The 18,510-nt window shown below is 37.3% G+C and overlaps 1 protein-coding gene across 4 annotated transcripts in view; it reads left to right on the top strand.

Moving 5' to 3' along the window:
- Window positions 1-411: 411 nt before the first annotated feature.
- The window catches only part of SORCS1 (sortilin related VPS10 domain containing receptor 1), a 704,073-nt gene continuing 685,974 nt past the window's right edge, over window positions 412-18,510 (top strand). For 3 of the 4 annotated variants that reach the window (XM_031955813.1, XM_031955812.1, XM_031955810.1), the window contains exon 1: window positions 412-1,643. In XM_031955813.1, coding sequence (XP_031811673.1) covers window positions 1,038-1,643 — 606 coding nt within the window. In that variant the 5' untranslated portion in view covers window positions 412-1,037. The remainder of the gene's footprint in view (window positions 1,644-18,510) is intronic. The other variant, XM_031955811.1, reaches the window with a different exon arrangement.

Genomic DNA, 18,510 nt, shown 5'->3' with positions numbered 1-18,510 from the left:
TGCACACATACATTGTATCTAGGATATACTAGGACATATTCAACATATATAGGACTGCTTGCCCTCTAGGGGAGGGGGTGGAGGGTGGGAGGGAAAAATCGGAACAGAAGTGAGTGCAAGGGATAATGTTGTAAAAAAAAAATTGCATGGATTGTGTCAATAAAAAGTTACTATAATAAAATTTTTTTAAAAAATCCTAATTGTTTTGAGTCTACCTTTTAAAAAAAATAAATCATGATGGCGATAAATCACTCGTTATTATTCCTCCTAGTGGCTCTCTTCCCTGACAGGCTACAGAGCTGTGCACTGGCTCAGGTCAAGGGGCTAGTTTGCCGACAGAGGTGGGAACTACTGGCCTCGTGGCCTTTGGAAACCCCTCCGACTGGAAAAGACTAGAAGAAAACAAGTTGGGGAGAGGGGAGAACATTCACTACCTTGGGAAAGTGCAGCGAGCTTGAGGCTGGCCGCCCCCGCGGAAAGGGCAGCGCGGGCGAGTCCCTGGGGGTTCGGGGTGGAGGCTGATTAGCGAGAGGAGAGTGCTGGGAGTGGGCAGCCAGCGCTCGCGAGTGGGAGGCTCGGGCGGCGGCGGTGGCTCAGCCTGTCCGGGGCGCTCGGGTTTGCCGAAGCGCAGCACGGAGCAGCAGCTCAGCGCAGCATTGGGCAGTGCCCTGCCAGGGAGATTGGAGAGCGGCACGCGGGGCGGCCGGGAGCCCCCGGCAGCTCCCCCCACTCCGCCGACCAGCCAGTCAGTCAGCTACCCCTCTGCCTCTGACTTCAGCTCAGCTCCACCCCCGTGTAGCAGCGGCTCCCTCTGTCAAAAACTGCGCTCGGCGGCACTAACCCAGCCCGGGCAACCGGCGACACCTGCCCCGGAGCCCTCTTTGCCTCTGTCCTCCTGCCCCCCCCCCCCCCCCCCCCCCCCGACCGGCCCATGGAGTTGGGGTCCTGAGCCCCCTCAGTAGCAGTTCAGAAGCGACTCCTTTGCATCCCCTCCCGGTCCGGGACCCAAGTCTTCTCTTGTCTGCTCAGCTCCAGCGATGGGAAAAGTTGGCGGCGGCGGCGGCGGCGGCTCCCCAGCCCGGCTCGGAGCGCTTCTCGCCCGTACCGGGATCTTGCTTCTCTGCGCCCGGGGCGCCTGGGGTGGGGGCGGCTCCTGTTGCCCCCCAGCATCTCCTGGATCGGCCCAGCGCTGGACACCAGCCCGAGCCGGGACACCCCTGCCGGGGCCCCAAGAGAAGCCGGAGCCGGCGGCTGTTCCTGGGGAGCAGCGGCACTTCGGGGCTCCTGCCAAGCCGAGTAGAGCGCCCACGGCTCCCATGCCATTCCCCCGCCGCCCGGTGTTTACAGTGGCCCCCGGGGACAGGGCTCTTTCCCTCCAGAGGGGCCCAGAAGGCAAGAGTGGAGCCGGAAGACCTCGCTCCATCCGGAGGAGACGGAGTGGGGTGGAACAAGAGAAGCAAGATCGGGACAACGGCGAGGGCAGGCGCCCACGGGGACACCCGGGAGACGGAGGGCACCGGGAGCCTGGCAAAGCCACCCGGTTCCGGCTGGAGGAGCTGAGACTGACGAGTACCACGTTCGCACTGACCGGGGACTCGGCACACAACCAAGCCATGGTCCACTGGTCAGGTCACAACAGCAGTGTGAGTAGCAAAGAGGAGGTCAAGTCTCCCGGGAGTATATGGGGGTGCGGGGTGTGTGTGTGTGTGTGTGTGTGGATCCCTTTCTGAGAATTGGGGTACGTCCCTGGAACCCAGATCTGAGAAGGAAATAGTTAAAACAGGCAGAGGGCATGGGCAGAAAATGGGAGGGGGGCTTTTGAATTTATGGATGCTATTGACCATCGGTTTTTCTCTTCGCTTTTCCTCCCTATTTTATTAATACAGAAGTGATACCTCTGGTTAACCCTACCATATTCACTCCCCCCAAACAATCTAGTGAACATTTCTGAATGCCATATTTTTTAAAGCACTTGCAGTTCAGATGAACTTCCTCCCTTGCCCCAAATTTATGATGATGGACTGTGACCATGCAGATGATAGCGTTTTCCCTTAAAGTATTAGGAACATGGAAAGCAAAGGGTTAAATTTGGGGGCGCAGCTTGAGATGCCTAGTTCTTTATTTGCAATACTTAGTTAAGGGCTTAGAATAAGAGACAGAAAAGTCTCTAGGTGTAAAATGACCGTGGTGTGGAACCCTGTGCCCTCCTCATTTTCCCCATCCTCTGAAGAACTGCAATGGCAAGCTGGTGCCCTTAATGTATTCCTGTTTCTTGGGAACAAGCGGATGCATGTTTCAGGGAGAACACTCCAGCATCCCCTAACAACATCCGCGTGTGTGTTGTCAGAGTTCGGGGTTTTCCAGCATGTGAATGAATGGTTGTTCTAGTCTAGTACTTCCTGGTCCCAGGAAGATCAGACACAGCAGTTACAACAACCCCCTGTTCTTCCTTCCTTTGCATTACCCATTTTGTGGGTGCAAGGGATGAGCTGGAATGCAAATGGTTGAAGGTAGGGAGAACTGGTGGCAGGTTCCTTTTGCAACATTTTTTCTGGCTAAGAAGTGAAGATTTATTAAAAAAAAAAAAAAACAACTAATTTAATGTTTTGGGCAAACATTGCCTCTTTTGAAGTAGAGGGTGCTGGGTACTGCTCAAGTTTAAATGGAACTTGGAAATTGTAACAGAAAAAAGAATTGTGAATAGTTAAAGAAATCTAAAAAAGTAAGGGAAGTTCTATAGGCTGTCATAAAGCAGATAAAGTATTAAAACAGGCGATGGGAAGTGGGAAGGAATATTCAGTCAGAAATGTGAGATTTTATTATTCATGCTACAAACAGATTATTCAGCCTCATACCCTTCACGATATTTTTCCATTGTAATGTAATAGCTAAAAATTGTTCCAGAGATTTGTCACTTAGGCAGCTGTATTCATTTTCAGTTCCTAATAAGAGGAGTTGCTTACATCCATAAGGGTATTATTTTAAAATGTTGTTTCCTTTAGTATTAAGGTAAATCAGGGTGAAAAATTTAGTGTTGATCGAAGCTGTCATAAACATCGGCATGGTTTTCCTTGGAATTCAGGTTTTATGAAGGGGACTAATTTTATCAAGTTTTGAGAAACTTCTTCAATTACTTTATCAAAGAAATGACATCACTTCAGATTCTGCATACTTTTGCCCTATTTCTTATATCTAAACTCTTGGATTTTTCATGCCATAACTATTTAAAATGCATCTCTTCCCCCCAACTAGAGTCTTTGTAAACTGATGGAATAACTTTCCTAGTGCTTTAAGTGATTAAGAAAAGCTTCTGGCTTTAAAGGCAGGTTTTAAATACATCAAACATGTAGGTCTTGTCACACTGGGAAGCAAAAGACTTTTGACTTGAAATATTTCTGGCTTTTACTGTTATCCAAGCCATAAAATATCACTTACCAATTAAAGCCTTGCTTTACTTCATCCCTCAAAAGGTCTTGGGAAGAATGAGCTAGGTATTGCCTTAGCAAATAAGATACCCCCCATTTAAGAAGCACCCCATGATCATTTATGTCTATATAGTTGAGACCCATAGGGCTATCTTTTCTTTCCCTGTCCATGGATGCAGAGCTAGCAGGGCTTAGCTGGGCTAGTAATTTAGAAGGGTAATATACAAAACCTTCTAAAATAATTGGCACTAATGCAATATAACTGCTGAATGTTTGACCATCCACAGCTACCTACTCATTGCCATTCCTGCCCTTTAAATGTTTTGTCTCTGGAGAAATAGCCAACTTGAGAAGAAACTTGGGAAAAGAGAAAATAGAATAGTCATTAGTCATTACTTTTTAGAAGAGGAGGATTGGTGTGGAAAACAAAGAACACTGAATTTGCAGCTGAAAAGCTTGGGTTCAAATCTAGTTGTTGCCATTTGTTATCTCTGTGACCTATGGCAAGTTACTTGATTTTTCTGGGATTCATTATCGTCATGTGTAAACATGAATGGATTGGACTGAGACCTCTAAATTTTCTTCTGGCTCTGTGATCTTATCAAAGCCTCACTTAAAGAGATCATTTACATGGAAGTGGTAGGGCTTGAATGGAAAGATATGCATACATACATATATATGTTACATATATGTACATACATGTGTGTATGTAAGTGCACATAGATATACATACTACTAAGGGAAGCATTTGTATATGTATATTTGCCCACACAAATCAGCTTGTTTTGCTCAGTAGTGAAACTTTGATTTGAGATAAATTTTGATGATCATTGATAACTGTACACAAATAACAATAGCCAATATTTAGATTATCACCCAAAGAACGGTGAAGTGCTAGTTCTTACTGCAACACTTTGAGGTATGAGGTATTTATGGATGAGGAGACTGAAACTGAAAGATTAAAATTCTTACTCCAGGTCATAATGTAGCTGGTAAGTATTTGGGGCAGGATTCAAATACAGCTCTTTCTGACCCAAGCCCAGTACTCCATTCTTTACCCCATGCCTATTTCTAAATGCCTAGCTTATAAATCTGTTTCCCCATTCTTCATTGCTACATGCAACGCATACCTTTTGAAACTGCTTAACCTTTAGCTAGAAGCCTTTGCCAAGAAGGGGGGCTGATTACTGTAATGCGGGTATTAGAGGTGCAAATTTATGGTAATTATAGGCTGCCTGTCAAACTCCTCAAGGAGCCTTCTGTGGTGCTCATGCTTCCCCTCTCCCTCCTACTCTTTCCAAAGATGGGCTCTGGGCGTAGTTTGGAGCAGGTAACAGTTTCAGCTTATCTGTGGGGGTGATGTTCTCCCCTCTACACTGCAGCTGTGGTTTATGAAAGCTGTTGCTAAAGTTCGTGGAACACCTTGGAATTCTTTGGCATGAAAGGAACTATGTATGAATCACTGTCATGAGCCTGATACTGTAAGCAAGAACACATTGCTTCTGCCCTACTCATATTAGACATGCTGTGCCCTGATCTAATTTTATATAGTGATACTCAGTATGTTAATATATAATGTGTGTCTCTAACTTACATATGTATAAACATATGATCTTACTTCTGAGGCGTTCCAGGATACCTAAGCTGTGCTACCTCATTAATTGTTATAATAGTCTGGTTAGATAAGTGATGAGCATTATTATCTTTGTTTCATGTCTTTATGCTAAAGTTAATTTAAATCTTTCATTACCTTTTTTCTCACATTGGTGATATTTATTTTTATTTTGCAGGAGACTGTAATTTTTGCAAATCTTGTCCATTATTTTATTGACTTCTATTTATAGTCCATATAACATTGTTGTAGCTAAGAGTGTCTCTTCAACTAATTCTTCTGACTTTATCTATCCTTGGATTTTATGCTTAATAAAGTGAGAATATTTTTCACTAGATCTTTCACATGCATATGATCAAGTTAGTGTGGACCCAGTTACACTGTCATGCATTGGATTTTCCCACTTCCTTGCCTTTGCTTACATCATTCCCTCTGACTCCAAAGTCCTTCCCTTTTAGTTCCATCTTTCTAATTTCTAGGTATTGCTTGAAGATCAGCCTAATGCTTATTTCTATTATGTGGACTTCCTTGACCTTCTCTACTACATAAACATGAAGTAATATCTTCTTTTTTCCTTTTTCCCACAGCATTTTATATTTTGTACCTCTCACTCAATAGACAATTATTGATTTATTTCCTATGCTAAACATTGGTAATAATACAAAGATACACATAAACACACATACACATATATAACAGTCTTTTGTAGTTGAGTAACTTTGAAAAATATGTTGAAAATTGCAATATGTTAATTGCATAAAAGAAGGATAAAGTGTTATGAAAAGAGAGAGCTAAGCTAGCAAGGAGAGATGGAGAAGAATGCTGGATGTGAGGAAGACCTAGGTTTTGTATGATACTCCATACTTATCTAATGTTACACTGGCAAGTCATATTTTGTCTATTTTATATATTTAAAAGGTGATAGAATTATGTTTGCTGTCTCTCAGGGTTACTGAGAGCATCAAATAAAACAATGTATATAAAATGCTTTTGAAATCCTAAAGATCTGTGTGAATTTTAGCTACTTTTTAAAAATGAGAGATCAATTCCACATGGACAAGTCTTTTATAATTGGTATGGGTGTTTTTGCTTTACACTTTGTGTTTTTCTATTTGAATGAATTCCTATCCGGGCCTTTCCATGCTATGGAAAACAAATAAACTAAGTTCAGAGGATGGGGAGAGCAGAGTAGGTTAAGCAAGAAGGGATTAAAGAAAGTTTCATGATGGAGGTGGCATTTTTAAGCTGAGCCTTAATAATGTGCCAATTCTACCTTGTGTTGGTTTACAAAGCATTTTTTTTCCTCACAGAATTCCTTTAGATAGTTTGTAGAAACAATCTTTCATGTATTTTCACATTATACCTTGTGATATAGATATTTTGGTTGCAGGTGTTATTTCCAAAAGTTAGAAGGAGGCTAGAGATCACATCTTACTTATTGGCTCATAAAATCTTTTAGTTCTGTGACCTTAGAGGTCAACTAATAATTCTTCCTACCCCATTCCAGTTCTGAAATACTGTGTGTTAATGCCTTAAGCAAACATGTGCAATTCTTAAGTATGTCCCTGACTTGGTGGTGGGCAAGTCTTTTATAATTGGTATGTGTGTCTCTGCATTATACTTTGTATTTTTCTATTTGAATGAATTTCTGTTGGCAGAGAGCCAAGATAATCATAAAGTATTAAGGTGCATTTGGTTTAAATCTGTTTTTGTGAATTTGCAGGGAAAAAGAAAAGTTATTTGACCTGTTATTGTTCATCTCCATATAATTTGCTTAAAAAAAGTTATCTCTGGAGACAAAAATTATCTTGAGAATGAAACAAAAGTATCTCTTGGATGTTTAATAATATCAAATAGAGGTAGTTTGCTAAAACAGAGCTGTGTATTTGTAGCCAGGGGATTCAGGTTAGTGTTGGTTCCATCACTTATTAGCTGTGTGATCTTGGACAAGTAACTTGTTTTTTTTTTTTACTATTATTTTCCTCTTCTGACTCATTCTTAGGTTGTATGGTATACCAAATGAGATAACATATGTGAAAATACATTGAAAACTGTAATATATTATAAAATACAAATACATACACACACATGTAATTGGTAAGACTAGCATTTGCCAAACCCAAGTTTACTGTAACCTAGTAGAAATTAAAACTTTTCTGCCTCATATTCCTTGATTCTCTGTAGCCTTAATATAGTGGTTCTCTAGATTCAAGGAGCAGAATTTGGGAGAAAATGCATATGACAGAGCAAGAGGCTATAGGAATCCTTAACCTAGTATTTGGAAAATACTTTTGTGAAGTGAACACAACATAAAATATGGAAAACTATCCTGACTAGCATTAAAGGGCTTAAATTTAAACCCCACCTTTGGTACTATTACTCATGGGACTTTGGATAAATTATATTAAATATCATCTGAGATGATTTTCACCTCTAGACATTATTTTTGTGAAATAAAACACTGGAAGGTATTTCTCTTTAATTTTTCTAAATATATAGAGGAACATGTGAAGTTCCTCAATAAGTGGAGTTACCAAAGCTTCTGGGCTATCTTTGTTTATTCATGAAAATCAAATTCATTTTTGTTTCCCAAATCAAAGTTCTGTTTAAGACATGGGGGAATGATTCAAAGATATAGTAGGTTTATTCCTTGTCTGTAGGAAACTTACAATTTCATTGGGAAAACAAAGTACATATACAAGTAACACCTGTTCCAAACATTTTCATGTAATAGAAAACAAGTACTAGAGGTTCAAAGGGTGGGAAAATGATGTAATCATGGAAGGCTTCATGAAAGAGGAAGCATTTTTTAAGAAGACTTTCTTAATAAAAAGTACCAGTTCTGTCATGGGTTAAGAGTTTACAAAGCATGTTTTTTGATGAACTTCCTTTAGGTAGATGGTGTAAGTATATCCTCCCATTTTATAGATAAGGAAATCCAATCTTAGAGAGATGAAATGATTTATGAATGATCCTATAGCTAGTGTTTGAACTAGATTTTGAATCCATGTTTCTAATCTAGCACTTTTTTCTTCCATAATTATGTCTTTCTTAAAGCACTAAAAGATGAGATAGGGTAGGAATGGGGGGAGTATGCAAAACATTCAAGGCAGAAGAAATAGCCCAAGCAAAGATATGAAAGGTTAGAAATGATAAGCCATAACATGTAGTGTCTTTGGATTTTCTCATGTCAAATGAAGACTGCATTTGCATAAGATTTTAAACATTAAAAGATGTCAACAAATATCCACAAATATTGGAGGAAAAATACTTTCCTTCACATTTGAATAGTAGTAAAACTGAGTATGATCTAAAGTCACTGAGAAAATTAAAAAAAAAACCCTGCATTATAATTTAAAATTTGTGAACTCCAATATTTGCATTTTTAAAATTTCAGCAGGTAAAGTCATTGTCTTGTTTTATCTTGACTTCTGTCCACAGAAATGATCTGTTTTCACAAGTGGATTTTCTTCTGTTTAATAAGCATCTGGTCAGTGAGAGCATCAGAAATTCTGTTCAGGCTATGAATTATCTTCTTTCTCTCTGCTTGCTTGTTTTATGTCTTCAAACATCATATACAAAATATTTGTTCTGTCTTTGTGTGTATTTCAATTACTACTATATTTTTCTGGCTGAGAAGTACAGAAAATATACCTGTATTTGCTGACAGGAAGCGATTGCTGAACAGCTTTCCTGCAGCGACTGAGAGAGAAGAAAGAAAAGAGATTCTGTTGGCATGTGAATGAGCCAATCCCAGGGGAAGTGTAATGGTCACCCCAAGGAGATATGTGCTTCTCTGTTTAAAATGGGTGGATATTATATACAAATGATCTGAACAAAAATAAAGGAGAAATCTCTATACCTGGTTTATAAAGAAGAGTAGAACCCTCTCTGAAGGTTAGTCAAAAAATGCTCCATGGGAAAACAAAGAAACAAAGAAACAACTCTACATAAATTTAAAGTGTATAAAAAAAAGAATATCTTTGAGTTTACAGGACTCTCAAATGTTTTTCTTATATTTTATACCACTTTTAATTTTGCAAGGTTTCACCTTAGTTGTATCATCTGATTATAATCCTTCTACGTACCTCATAAAATGGTTGATTGGCTGATTGATTTTTATATACACTTGTGACAAATCAAGTTTGGGAAATTCCCTTTACAAATTCTAATCCAAAACCCATCTGGAGTTGCCTGTGGCATTGAAAGGATATGTTAACTGTCCATATATACTTGAACCCACATTTATTTAACTCCAAAAGAGGTTCTCTGTCAATTATATTGTATTACCTCACTTTGTGGTTATCTCCCTTATCTAAGGTAGAAAAGTTGGTTTTGGGACCTTCAACAGTTTACTTAGTGAAATGATGCAATGAGGTCCCAAGACTATTGACTTCCACCTAGACAGTGACCTGCTAGACAGTGAGAGACAATGATAATATGGATCATAACTAGTCATATCTGGGTTAGTAATTCACACTTTGCTACTGAGTCCATCATTGGGTGACCCTAAATAAATCTCTTAACATCTCTGACTCTCAGTTTTCTTATCTGCATAGTAATGATATTAGATTAGATGATTCCCTTTTGCTCTTTCTTTAAATCTATGGTCCATTTCAATTTAGGAAAATATATTGAGCTTCTACTATGAACATGGAATACTAGAAACTTGCTAGGTCCTGTTGATAGTGAGACATAAAATGAAAAGAAACTTTTAAGACAACATTGAAAAGAACTTAATGTTATGACTTCATTGAGTTCACATTCTCTGATGGGATAGAAAGATAAGTTTGACAGACAGTTAACTCTCATAATTCGACCTAGATTTGTATTGCTGTGCCAGTCATTTTGGAGAAAGGTTTTAGACCTGGGCCTCCAGAGGCCTTTCCTCAGCTCCTCTAATGACTTGTTCTGGGATTTTGAATAAGCAGTTTAGTCTGATAAGTCATATAGTATGAAATTTAGTAGATTGTATTCTCCATAAGGGCAGGGACCATAACTTAACCCTTTGAATCCCTACAGAGCTTGTAGACAAGGCCCTCCCATATACAGGTCTCTCAAAAAGTACTTGTCAAATAAATGAAGGGATAGATTAGTCCCTTGTAAAATGGAAACGAGTGAAGATAGGTAGCATAGAGAATAAAAATCTAGTCCTGGAGTCAAGAAAACCTGAATTCAAATCCAACCATCTGGGTGAGACTGGGCAAATCACTTAAGTTTTTTACCCTTCTTTTCTCACCTATAAAATGAGCTGGAGAAGGAAATGGCAAACACTATAGTACCTTTGCCAAGAAAACCCAAATGGCATCATGAATAGCTGGAGAAATTTGGAAAATTAAACCACAACAACAGAAAAATGGAAATGACATATCATCTATTCAAAGAAGGTTATGGGATTTTGTGAAAGCTACAAAATAATCTGACAACTTCCCAATACATTGTAAATGTTTATGAAGTTAACAGCTATTGCCCAGTACCTTACTAGTGGAGATTGTACCCATATTCCCCTTTCCCACTCAGTATTTGTATGTATATTCTGTTTAAAGGGAGTATCAAGAGCAATTTTAAGGGATGGAATATAGGGGGAAAATATCCTATAATGATGTAGCTGAGAAGAATAATTACAGAAAAATCAAAAATAATCTCTAAGATATAAAAGGATTTGGATTGGAGATGGCCTAATTTACACACTGATGCTAACTGTATTTTAACATTAGCTATGTCCTTTTCTTTCTCTCCATTCCCTTAATCCCTCCTTAAAACAAAACAAAAAAAACCAGAACTTCCTTTGGAATTAAAGGTCATAGTACAGAGATAGAAACCATAAATTCAATCAATAAGAATTTATTAAATGCATACTCTGTGCCAGTTCACACCCTGGATTTTACTGATGTAAAAACTGAGTCCTAAGGAAGAAATACTTGCCCAAGATATTCTAGTAACCAGGAAAATCCTCTCTTTTTAGAATAGACCCCAAACTTGTAGATAGGAGTTGATTGAACACGGCTTTTGGGAAGTAATGGTTCTCCCTCAGTGGAGGCTGAGGGCTGACAAGAAGGCTTTTTGGCATAAACAGAGCTGTTTCTGTCCTGTCTGTTTCCATACTCTCAGGTCACTCACCTGTTGGGTTGGCAGTTTGAGAGGCTGCCCAAGCTACAGCTCTATCAAAGCCATGACTTCTGTCCATCTTGCTGTCTAGCTAGCCTGGAGTTATTAATGCATGTCATCTCAGGCTTGTTACCGGTGGAAGATATGTGAGTTGTGGCATTTTCTTTCTTCCCTGCTGCCTAATGACCCTGGAACCATCAGCATGAACAACTTGTACACCTGTTAAAGAAAGTGCTAATAAGAATCTTGTTATCAGAAAATCAGCTAATCATCTCGTGCCCTGGAGCAAAAAGGATTGATGGCTTTAGTCATTTTAACCTAGCCAGAGCAGCATATACTATTGGAACACAAAATCACAGACCATCAAGCCTTTTGCTTCTGGCAAGGGTTGAAAGAAAAGGCTCTTACCTAACCCACCTTTGCCTCAAGCTCACTTTCTGCCATGTTTTTCATCAGAAATACACTCATTTCTACCATGGAGAAATCTTATTAGTGACCACCTCCTATAAAGGCAAATGATAGGAATAATAGTCTATTTTCTAATTGTTCTTCATTGTATATTAAGGTGGTAGTCTTAATCAAACATCAAAATATGAGCTTTAATTTCTTCCAGTAATGGGGGAAATGTTCAATGGAGTCACCCACATTCCCTGCAATGGTCCTCTCTTTTAACCAAAGACATATTTTTGCAAGGGATGAACTATGGTTCTAAGTTAAGCTCCAGTAGCAGTTATTCTATAGCACTTATTATAATACCAATCATACATTTGGCACCTGTCATGTATTGCCATGAAGTAGTTAATAGTGTCAGCCTTGGAATCAAGAAGATCTGGTTGGAATCCTGCCTCTTGTAAAAATGAAGGAATAGATGTAGATGGACTCTAGGGTCCCTGCTTGTCTGGGATTTGTAATCCTCTGGCATATTAGCTATGTCAAAATAGCAACATTGGTGAACCCTTCATTTCCCAGGCATTAGTCATCTAAAACCATAAGCTATGCTTGAGTTGCTGATCTGCCAAGATAAGTGGAATGATCACAGTGGAAGCTCATTATTTCAGTGAAATCACAGAAAAAGATGCCTCTTCTCACTAGCAATATTACTCCTATGAATGCATGGAAAAAATGTTATTTACAAATGAGGAAACTGAGGCACAGAAAGATGTAAATGACAATTCTAGTTAGTGTCAAGCTAGGACTCAAACCTAGGTCTTTTAGCTACAAACCCAGTATTCTTTCAGATAAATCTCAGTGCCTTTTTGTTACCTCTCAAGGATATATCCATACATAGTATATATACATATATGTATATATGTAGGTGTATATGTATATATATTGTATATATACATATACACCTATATATATATATATATACATATACATACACCTATATCTGCTAGGTTCTATGGAACACACACACATACATGAAAATACATGTATACATTCTTATATGAAAATGTATATACATGCATATCCTACTGTACTAAGCAGGTGTGTATGTATGTATGCATGTATATATATATATATATATATATATACGTTTATATATGTAGTATATTATTTGTATGTGGGGATAATAATATTTATTTTGGAGAGTTCATTAGATTAAAAAATTAATATTTAAATGTTGCATATTTATATATCATATATTCATATGCAAACAGGATAAATATAAATATTGAGATATAAATTGTGTAAATATTGTAGAAGTATATATGCATAAGATGTATCATATTATATGCATGTATATCATGTGTACAACACATTTAATCAATATATATGCATGTTATATACATACATTTATGATACATATACACACATCCCATTGCACCTACCAGAAAACATTGTACATGGTAGAAACTCAGTAAATGATTTGTATTTGAGTAAAGTATTTCTCAGGGCAAATCAAACTGACTGATACAGAAATTAACCTCACAACCTTAGCTTCATTAAGACTGATTTCCAATCAAATGAACTAGATCAAACAGGCAGCTTTTATTAGTCACATCTAGAACCTTCATACCCCAAGTCCAGTGTTTGCAGAAAACATTCTTGCCTTCTGGTTCCTGCCAAGCTGTTTTAATAAAGAAGAGCCTTCTGCATTTTCTTTTCCTGACATGCATCAGCTGGCTTCTTCTCTGTGCCTTTGTTGAGTAGCCATTTTGTTGATTGGAGGAAAACCAGGTTTGTAGGCAATTATGTCACCCTGACACTTCCAGAGACTGCAGGTCTTAGTAAAGGGCACATGTGCTCATATTAACTGATCAAACATTGACTCACAAACAAAATGAAGCTCTCCATCCATGAAGGTGAGGATGTCAGCTGGCTTTGTGCATTGTAGATAAGAAAGAGTTCTGCTTAAAGCAGCCCAATCAAAGATGACTGTAAGCATAAGTTCAGAGGGATAGAGAGAACATTTCATTTAACCAGAGACAGGTATGTACAGCATGGAATTTTCTTCTCTTCAGAGATCAGGAGAAACTTGCCTGCTGAGAATATACTCAAAAGAATGCTGGCGAACAAGTCAGAAGTCCTGAGTTTGATTCTTGACTTCAATGCTTTCTAGCTGTGTGATTATGGACAGGCCAGTGGATTTCCCTAAGCTTGAGATTCATCACCTGTTACGTTGGAGTCATCATATTTGAATTCTCCACAGGGTTGATGTCAGGAAAGTGCTTTCTAGATCTCAAAGCCCCTGCAGAAATGATCTACATGCAAAGCTCTCTCTTGGTATTAAGCTCAGGGTCATTAATTAAATATTTTTGTGCATCTCAGTGATCATGGAGAGTCCAGGAGGAAGCATCACAGAATCACAGGATTCTCAATTTGGAAGGCTTCCCAGAGACTACTAGTTCCACTCATATGTGAATAAAAATCTTCTCTATGACAGATAAGGAGGTCATCAGTCATTGTCTGAAGACTTCTAGTAAGGGAGAACTCTTTATCACCCAGAAGAGTTTAGTTTTTAGTTAGCTCCTTTTGTTGGAAAATCTCTCTTCATAACAACAAATTTGTCTTTTTACCCCTTTTATTTCTTTTCCCTAATTCTGGCTTCTGGGAACAGATCTCTGAATCCTTTCACACTTCACAGTTCTTTGGATACTTGAAAGCAATTATTATGTCCCCACTAACTCCTCTCTTCCTTAGGTGAAACTTCTATTGATATTTCAATTGACTCTCATATGTCATGATCTCAAGGGCCTTCACCAATCAGCTTATTGCCCTCTGGAAATTTTTCAACTTCTCTAAGTCCTTCAGACCATATAGCTTCCAAAAGTGAACACAGGACTGCTGATAAGATTTGACCAACATAGAGTACCTTGCAATACCTAGACACTATCTCTCAAAATTATATTAGTTTTTTTTTTTTTTTGGCTTCCATATCACATTTTTAAACTTAAATTGAGCTTGCCATTCACTTTAAAATTCCTTTATCTTTTTTCAATCAAAATTACTGTCCAGCCATGCATTCTCTATGTTGTACTTTTAAATTGATTTTTAAAATTCAAATGTAAGACTTTGCATTTATCCTTATTAAATGTCATTAGATTCATATGCATGAACTGCCTGTCAAAATTTTTGTAGAGGCAGTGTGGTACAGTGGAGAGGGCTGCAGATTGAGAATCAGGAAGGTGAGTTCAAATCTCACCTCAGACTTACCAGCTTCATCTAACTAGAGGTTAATTTCTTTATTTTTCTAGACTCAGATCCTTATCTTTAACACAAAGAAATGAGACAAAGATTTCTAAAGTTTCTTTTACCTCTAGTTTTATGATCCTATAATCCTGACTCTGCCACTTAAATGTTTTTGCTATCTGTCCTAAATATCTGATGTCTTAATATCTTTAACTAAGTCACTAATAAAAATCTTAAACAACACTGTGCCAAATACCAACATCTGGGGCACTGGAGACCTGTTTTCAATTTGACTCATTTCAATTTGACTTATTATTAAATGAGTTCCAAATTGTACTTGCCCAAATTGTATGAGTTCCAAATTCTAGCCTACATCTCCACATCTTTCCCACAAGACTAGCTTGAGGAATTTTGCCAAATTCTTTGATAAAGCACAGGTAAATTATACTGACAACAGGTCTTAGATGTATTAGTCCTGGGAGAATATCTAAAAAGAAATGGGATTTGGTCTAGCACCATCCTTTCTTGATGAAGCCATGCTGCCTGCAGTCACCACTTCCTTCTCCAGCTGCCTGTTCACCATTCCTCTAATACCATACTCTAGAATTTTTCCAGGAATCAAAACCAGGTCAGCTATTCTAAGACTATATAAGTGAATGAATTAATGGACAGAGGAATGAATATGTAAATGAATGAATGAAAAACATAAATTATATTTTGTTAGGATTTTTACTGTGAGCAAAACACTGTACTAAACATTGGAGACACAAATGGAAAATAAGACAATAGAAAATAAGAATCTCACAGTTTAATGGAGGAAACACCTTAGAGAATGCTTTACCTGCAAGTCAGATGTAAAGGTGCTATTGTCCACACAATATAGCAACAAAGCAGATGGCAATGTACCATCTTTAATGCCATCTCATGAATGACATTATGAGTCATGAGAGTGTCAAGGAATTTGGTGGTGAGAACTTCATTTCTGGCACATATTGGGTGCTTAATAAATGTTGATTGATTCTTTTTCTAGGACTTCTGTAACTGTGATTATAGCACATGCAGAAGTATTATTTAAGCCACATCTCCACAGGTATTGATTCCTAGAATGATGGATGCATTGTAGGTTTAGAAATAGGACTAGTGATTGAGGGAATGGAGTTCAGATATCAGTGAGGCAGTTTCATTAAAGTAGGAGGATAAAATAAACCCAAAAAATATAATTTATATTTAACAACTAATAAATCCAATAGAGTTATTAGGAGAAATGAAATCCCATTCCTAATAATCATAAAATGCACAAAATATCTCAATCCACCAAGTCATTTTCAAACATAAAAATAAAATTACAAAACTCTTAAATAATTGAATAAATGTTAATTTGTCATGATTGGATGGTACTGATAAAATAAAAATGAAAGTGTAAATTAATTTACAAATTTATTGTTATACTAATCAAAAGATTAAAAAATACATTTTTATAGATAAATAACATAATAAAATTGGTTTTGAGGGGAAAATATCTAAAATCTCAAGTTAAATAATATATAAATGAAGATATGATAATAATTTCAGATGTCACACTATATGATAGAGCAATAATTAAGCAATCTATTTGTTAATTATTTTAAAAGATGAAAAGAGGTGAGTGAAATAAATTAGATAAGTAAGATTTGGAAGACATTATTTCATTGTTTAAAAAAAGTATTAATGTGTCCAAAGACATGGCTTAAATTCTGCCTGATGATTCCTGTAAGTAGAACCTTGGGCAAATCCTTTATTTAATTTCCTTTCCTAAAGGCCTGGAGAGACTTACACGAACTGATGCTGAGTGAAATGAGTAGGAGCAGGAGATCATTATATACTTCAACAACAATACTATATGATGACCAGTTCTGATGGACCTGGCCATCCTCAGCAACGAGATCAACCGAATCATTTCCAATGGAGCAGTAATGAACTGAACCAGCTACGCCCAGAGAAAGAACTCTGGGAGATGACTAAAAACCATTACATTGAATTCCCAATCCCTATATTTATGCCCACCTGCATTTTTGATTTCCTTCACAAGCTAATTGTACAATATTTCAGAGTCTGATTCTTTTTATACAGCAAAATAATGTTTTGGTCATGTATACTTATTGTATATCTAATTTATATTTTAATGTATTTAACATCTACTGGTCATCCTGCCATCTGGGGGAGGGAGTGGGGGGTAAGAGGTGAAAAATTGGAACAAGAGGTTTGGCAATTGTTAACGCTGTAAAGTTACCCATGCATATAACCTGTAAATAAAAGGCTATTAAATAAAAAAAAAATAATTTCCTTTCTGCAAAAATCAGAGGGTTTTATTCAAGAGATTCTCTTGTCCTTTCTATATCTAAACCTGATGCTATGAAATAAAAAATAATTGCTCTTAATTATTTTTTAAATTAAACCAAAAGGGATAGTTAGATGGTATAGTGAATAGAACACTGACCCTGAAGTCAGAAAAACTTGAGTTTAAATGTGGCTTCAGAAACTTAACACTTACTAGCTGTGTGATGTTGGACAACTCACTTAACTCCAATTGCCTGGCAAAAAAATAAAATAAAATAAACCACATAGCAAACAAGCATAGAATGGTCTTAAATAGGTGCATATGAATGCATATGTGTATATCTAGGTATGATTGTAGATATTTATATATATATATATATATATATGTATTTGTATGTTTATGTGTACATCTCTGTATGTATGTGTGTGGGTGTGGGTGTGTACATACACCCACACCCACACACATACATATATATATGCACTTAATTGTCTTCTGTAGGGGGAGGAAGAGAAAGAATAATAAGGTAAAAAGTGCACAGCAGAAAACAAAAGAAATCTTACAAAGAAACAAAGAAAAGATGGATAGTTTTGAACACAATGTAAAATGTTTATTATATAGGCTTTCTTAAAATGGAAATTCATTTATTTATTTATTTTTAAATGTCTCAATAGTATTTTATTTTTCCAAATACATTTGTACATGTATATGTACAAATAAATATATTTTCCAAATACATGTAAAGATAATTTTCAACATTCATTTCTGTGAGATTTTTGTGCTTCAATATTTTTACCTCCCTTCTCATCCTTCCCTACTCTCTAAGACAGCAAGCCATTTGATATGGGTTATACATGTACAATACTTATAAATATATTTTCATATTTGGCATGCTGTGCAAGAAAAATCAGACCAAAAGTGGAAAAATATGTACTATTCGTTGATTCACATTCAGTCTCCATAGTACTCTCTCTGGATGTGGTTGGCATTTTCTGTCCCAAATCTTTGAAATTGGCTTGGATTGCCGAGAAGAATTTACTCTACCACAGTTGATTATCACATGATCTTGTTGTTACTATATACAATGTTCTCCTAGTTCTGCTCACTTCACTCAGCATTAGTTCATGTTCTTTTCAGACTTTTCTGAAATCAGCCTGCTCATAATTTCTTATAGAACAATAATATTCCATTATATTCATGTACCATTCCTCAATTGATAGGCATCCACCCAATTTCTAATTCCTTAACACTACAAAAAGAGTTGTTACAAACATTTTTTGCACATGCGGGTCCTTCCACTCTCTTATGATCTTTTTGGGGTACAGATTCAGTAGTGATAGTGCTAGATTAAGGGGTATACACACTATTATATTCCTGAGTATAGTTCCAAATTGTTCTCTAGAATGATTGAATCATTT

The sequence above is a fragment of the Sarcophilus harrisii genome, chromosome 2, assembly GCF_902635505.1.
Source record: "Sarcophilus harrisii chromosome 2, mSarHar1.11, whole genome shotgun sequence".
Lineage (NCBI taxonomy): Eukaryota > Metazoa > Chordata > Mammalia > Dasyuromorphia > Dasyuridae > Sarcophilus > Sarcophilus harrisii.
Note: the sequence above shows the minus strand (reverse complement) of the source record. Positions and strands in the feature narration are given on the sequence as shown.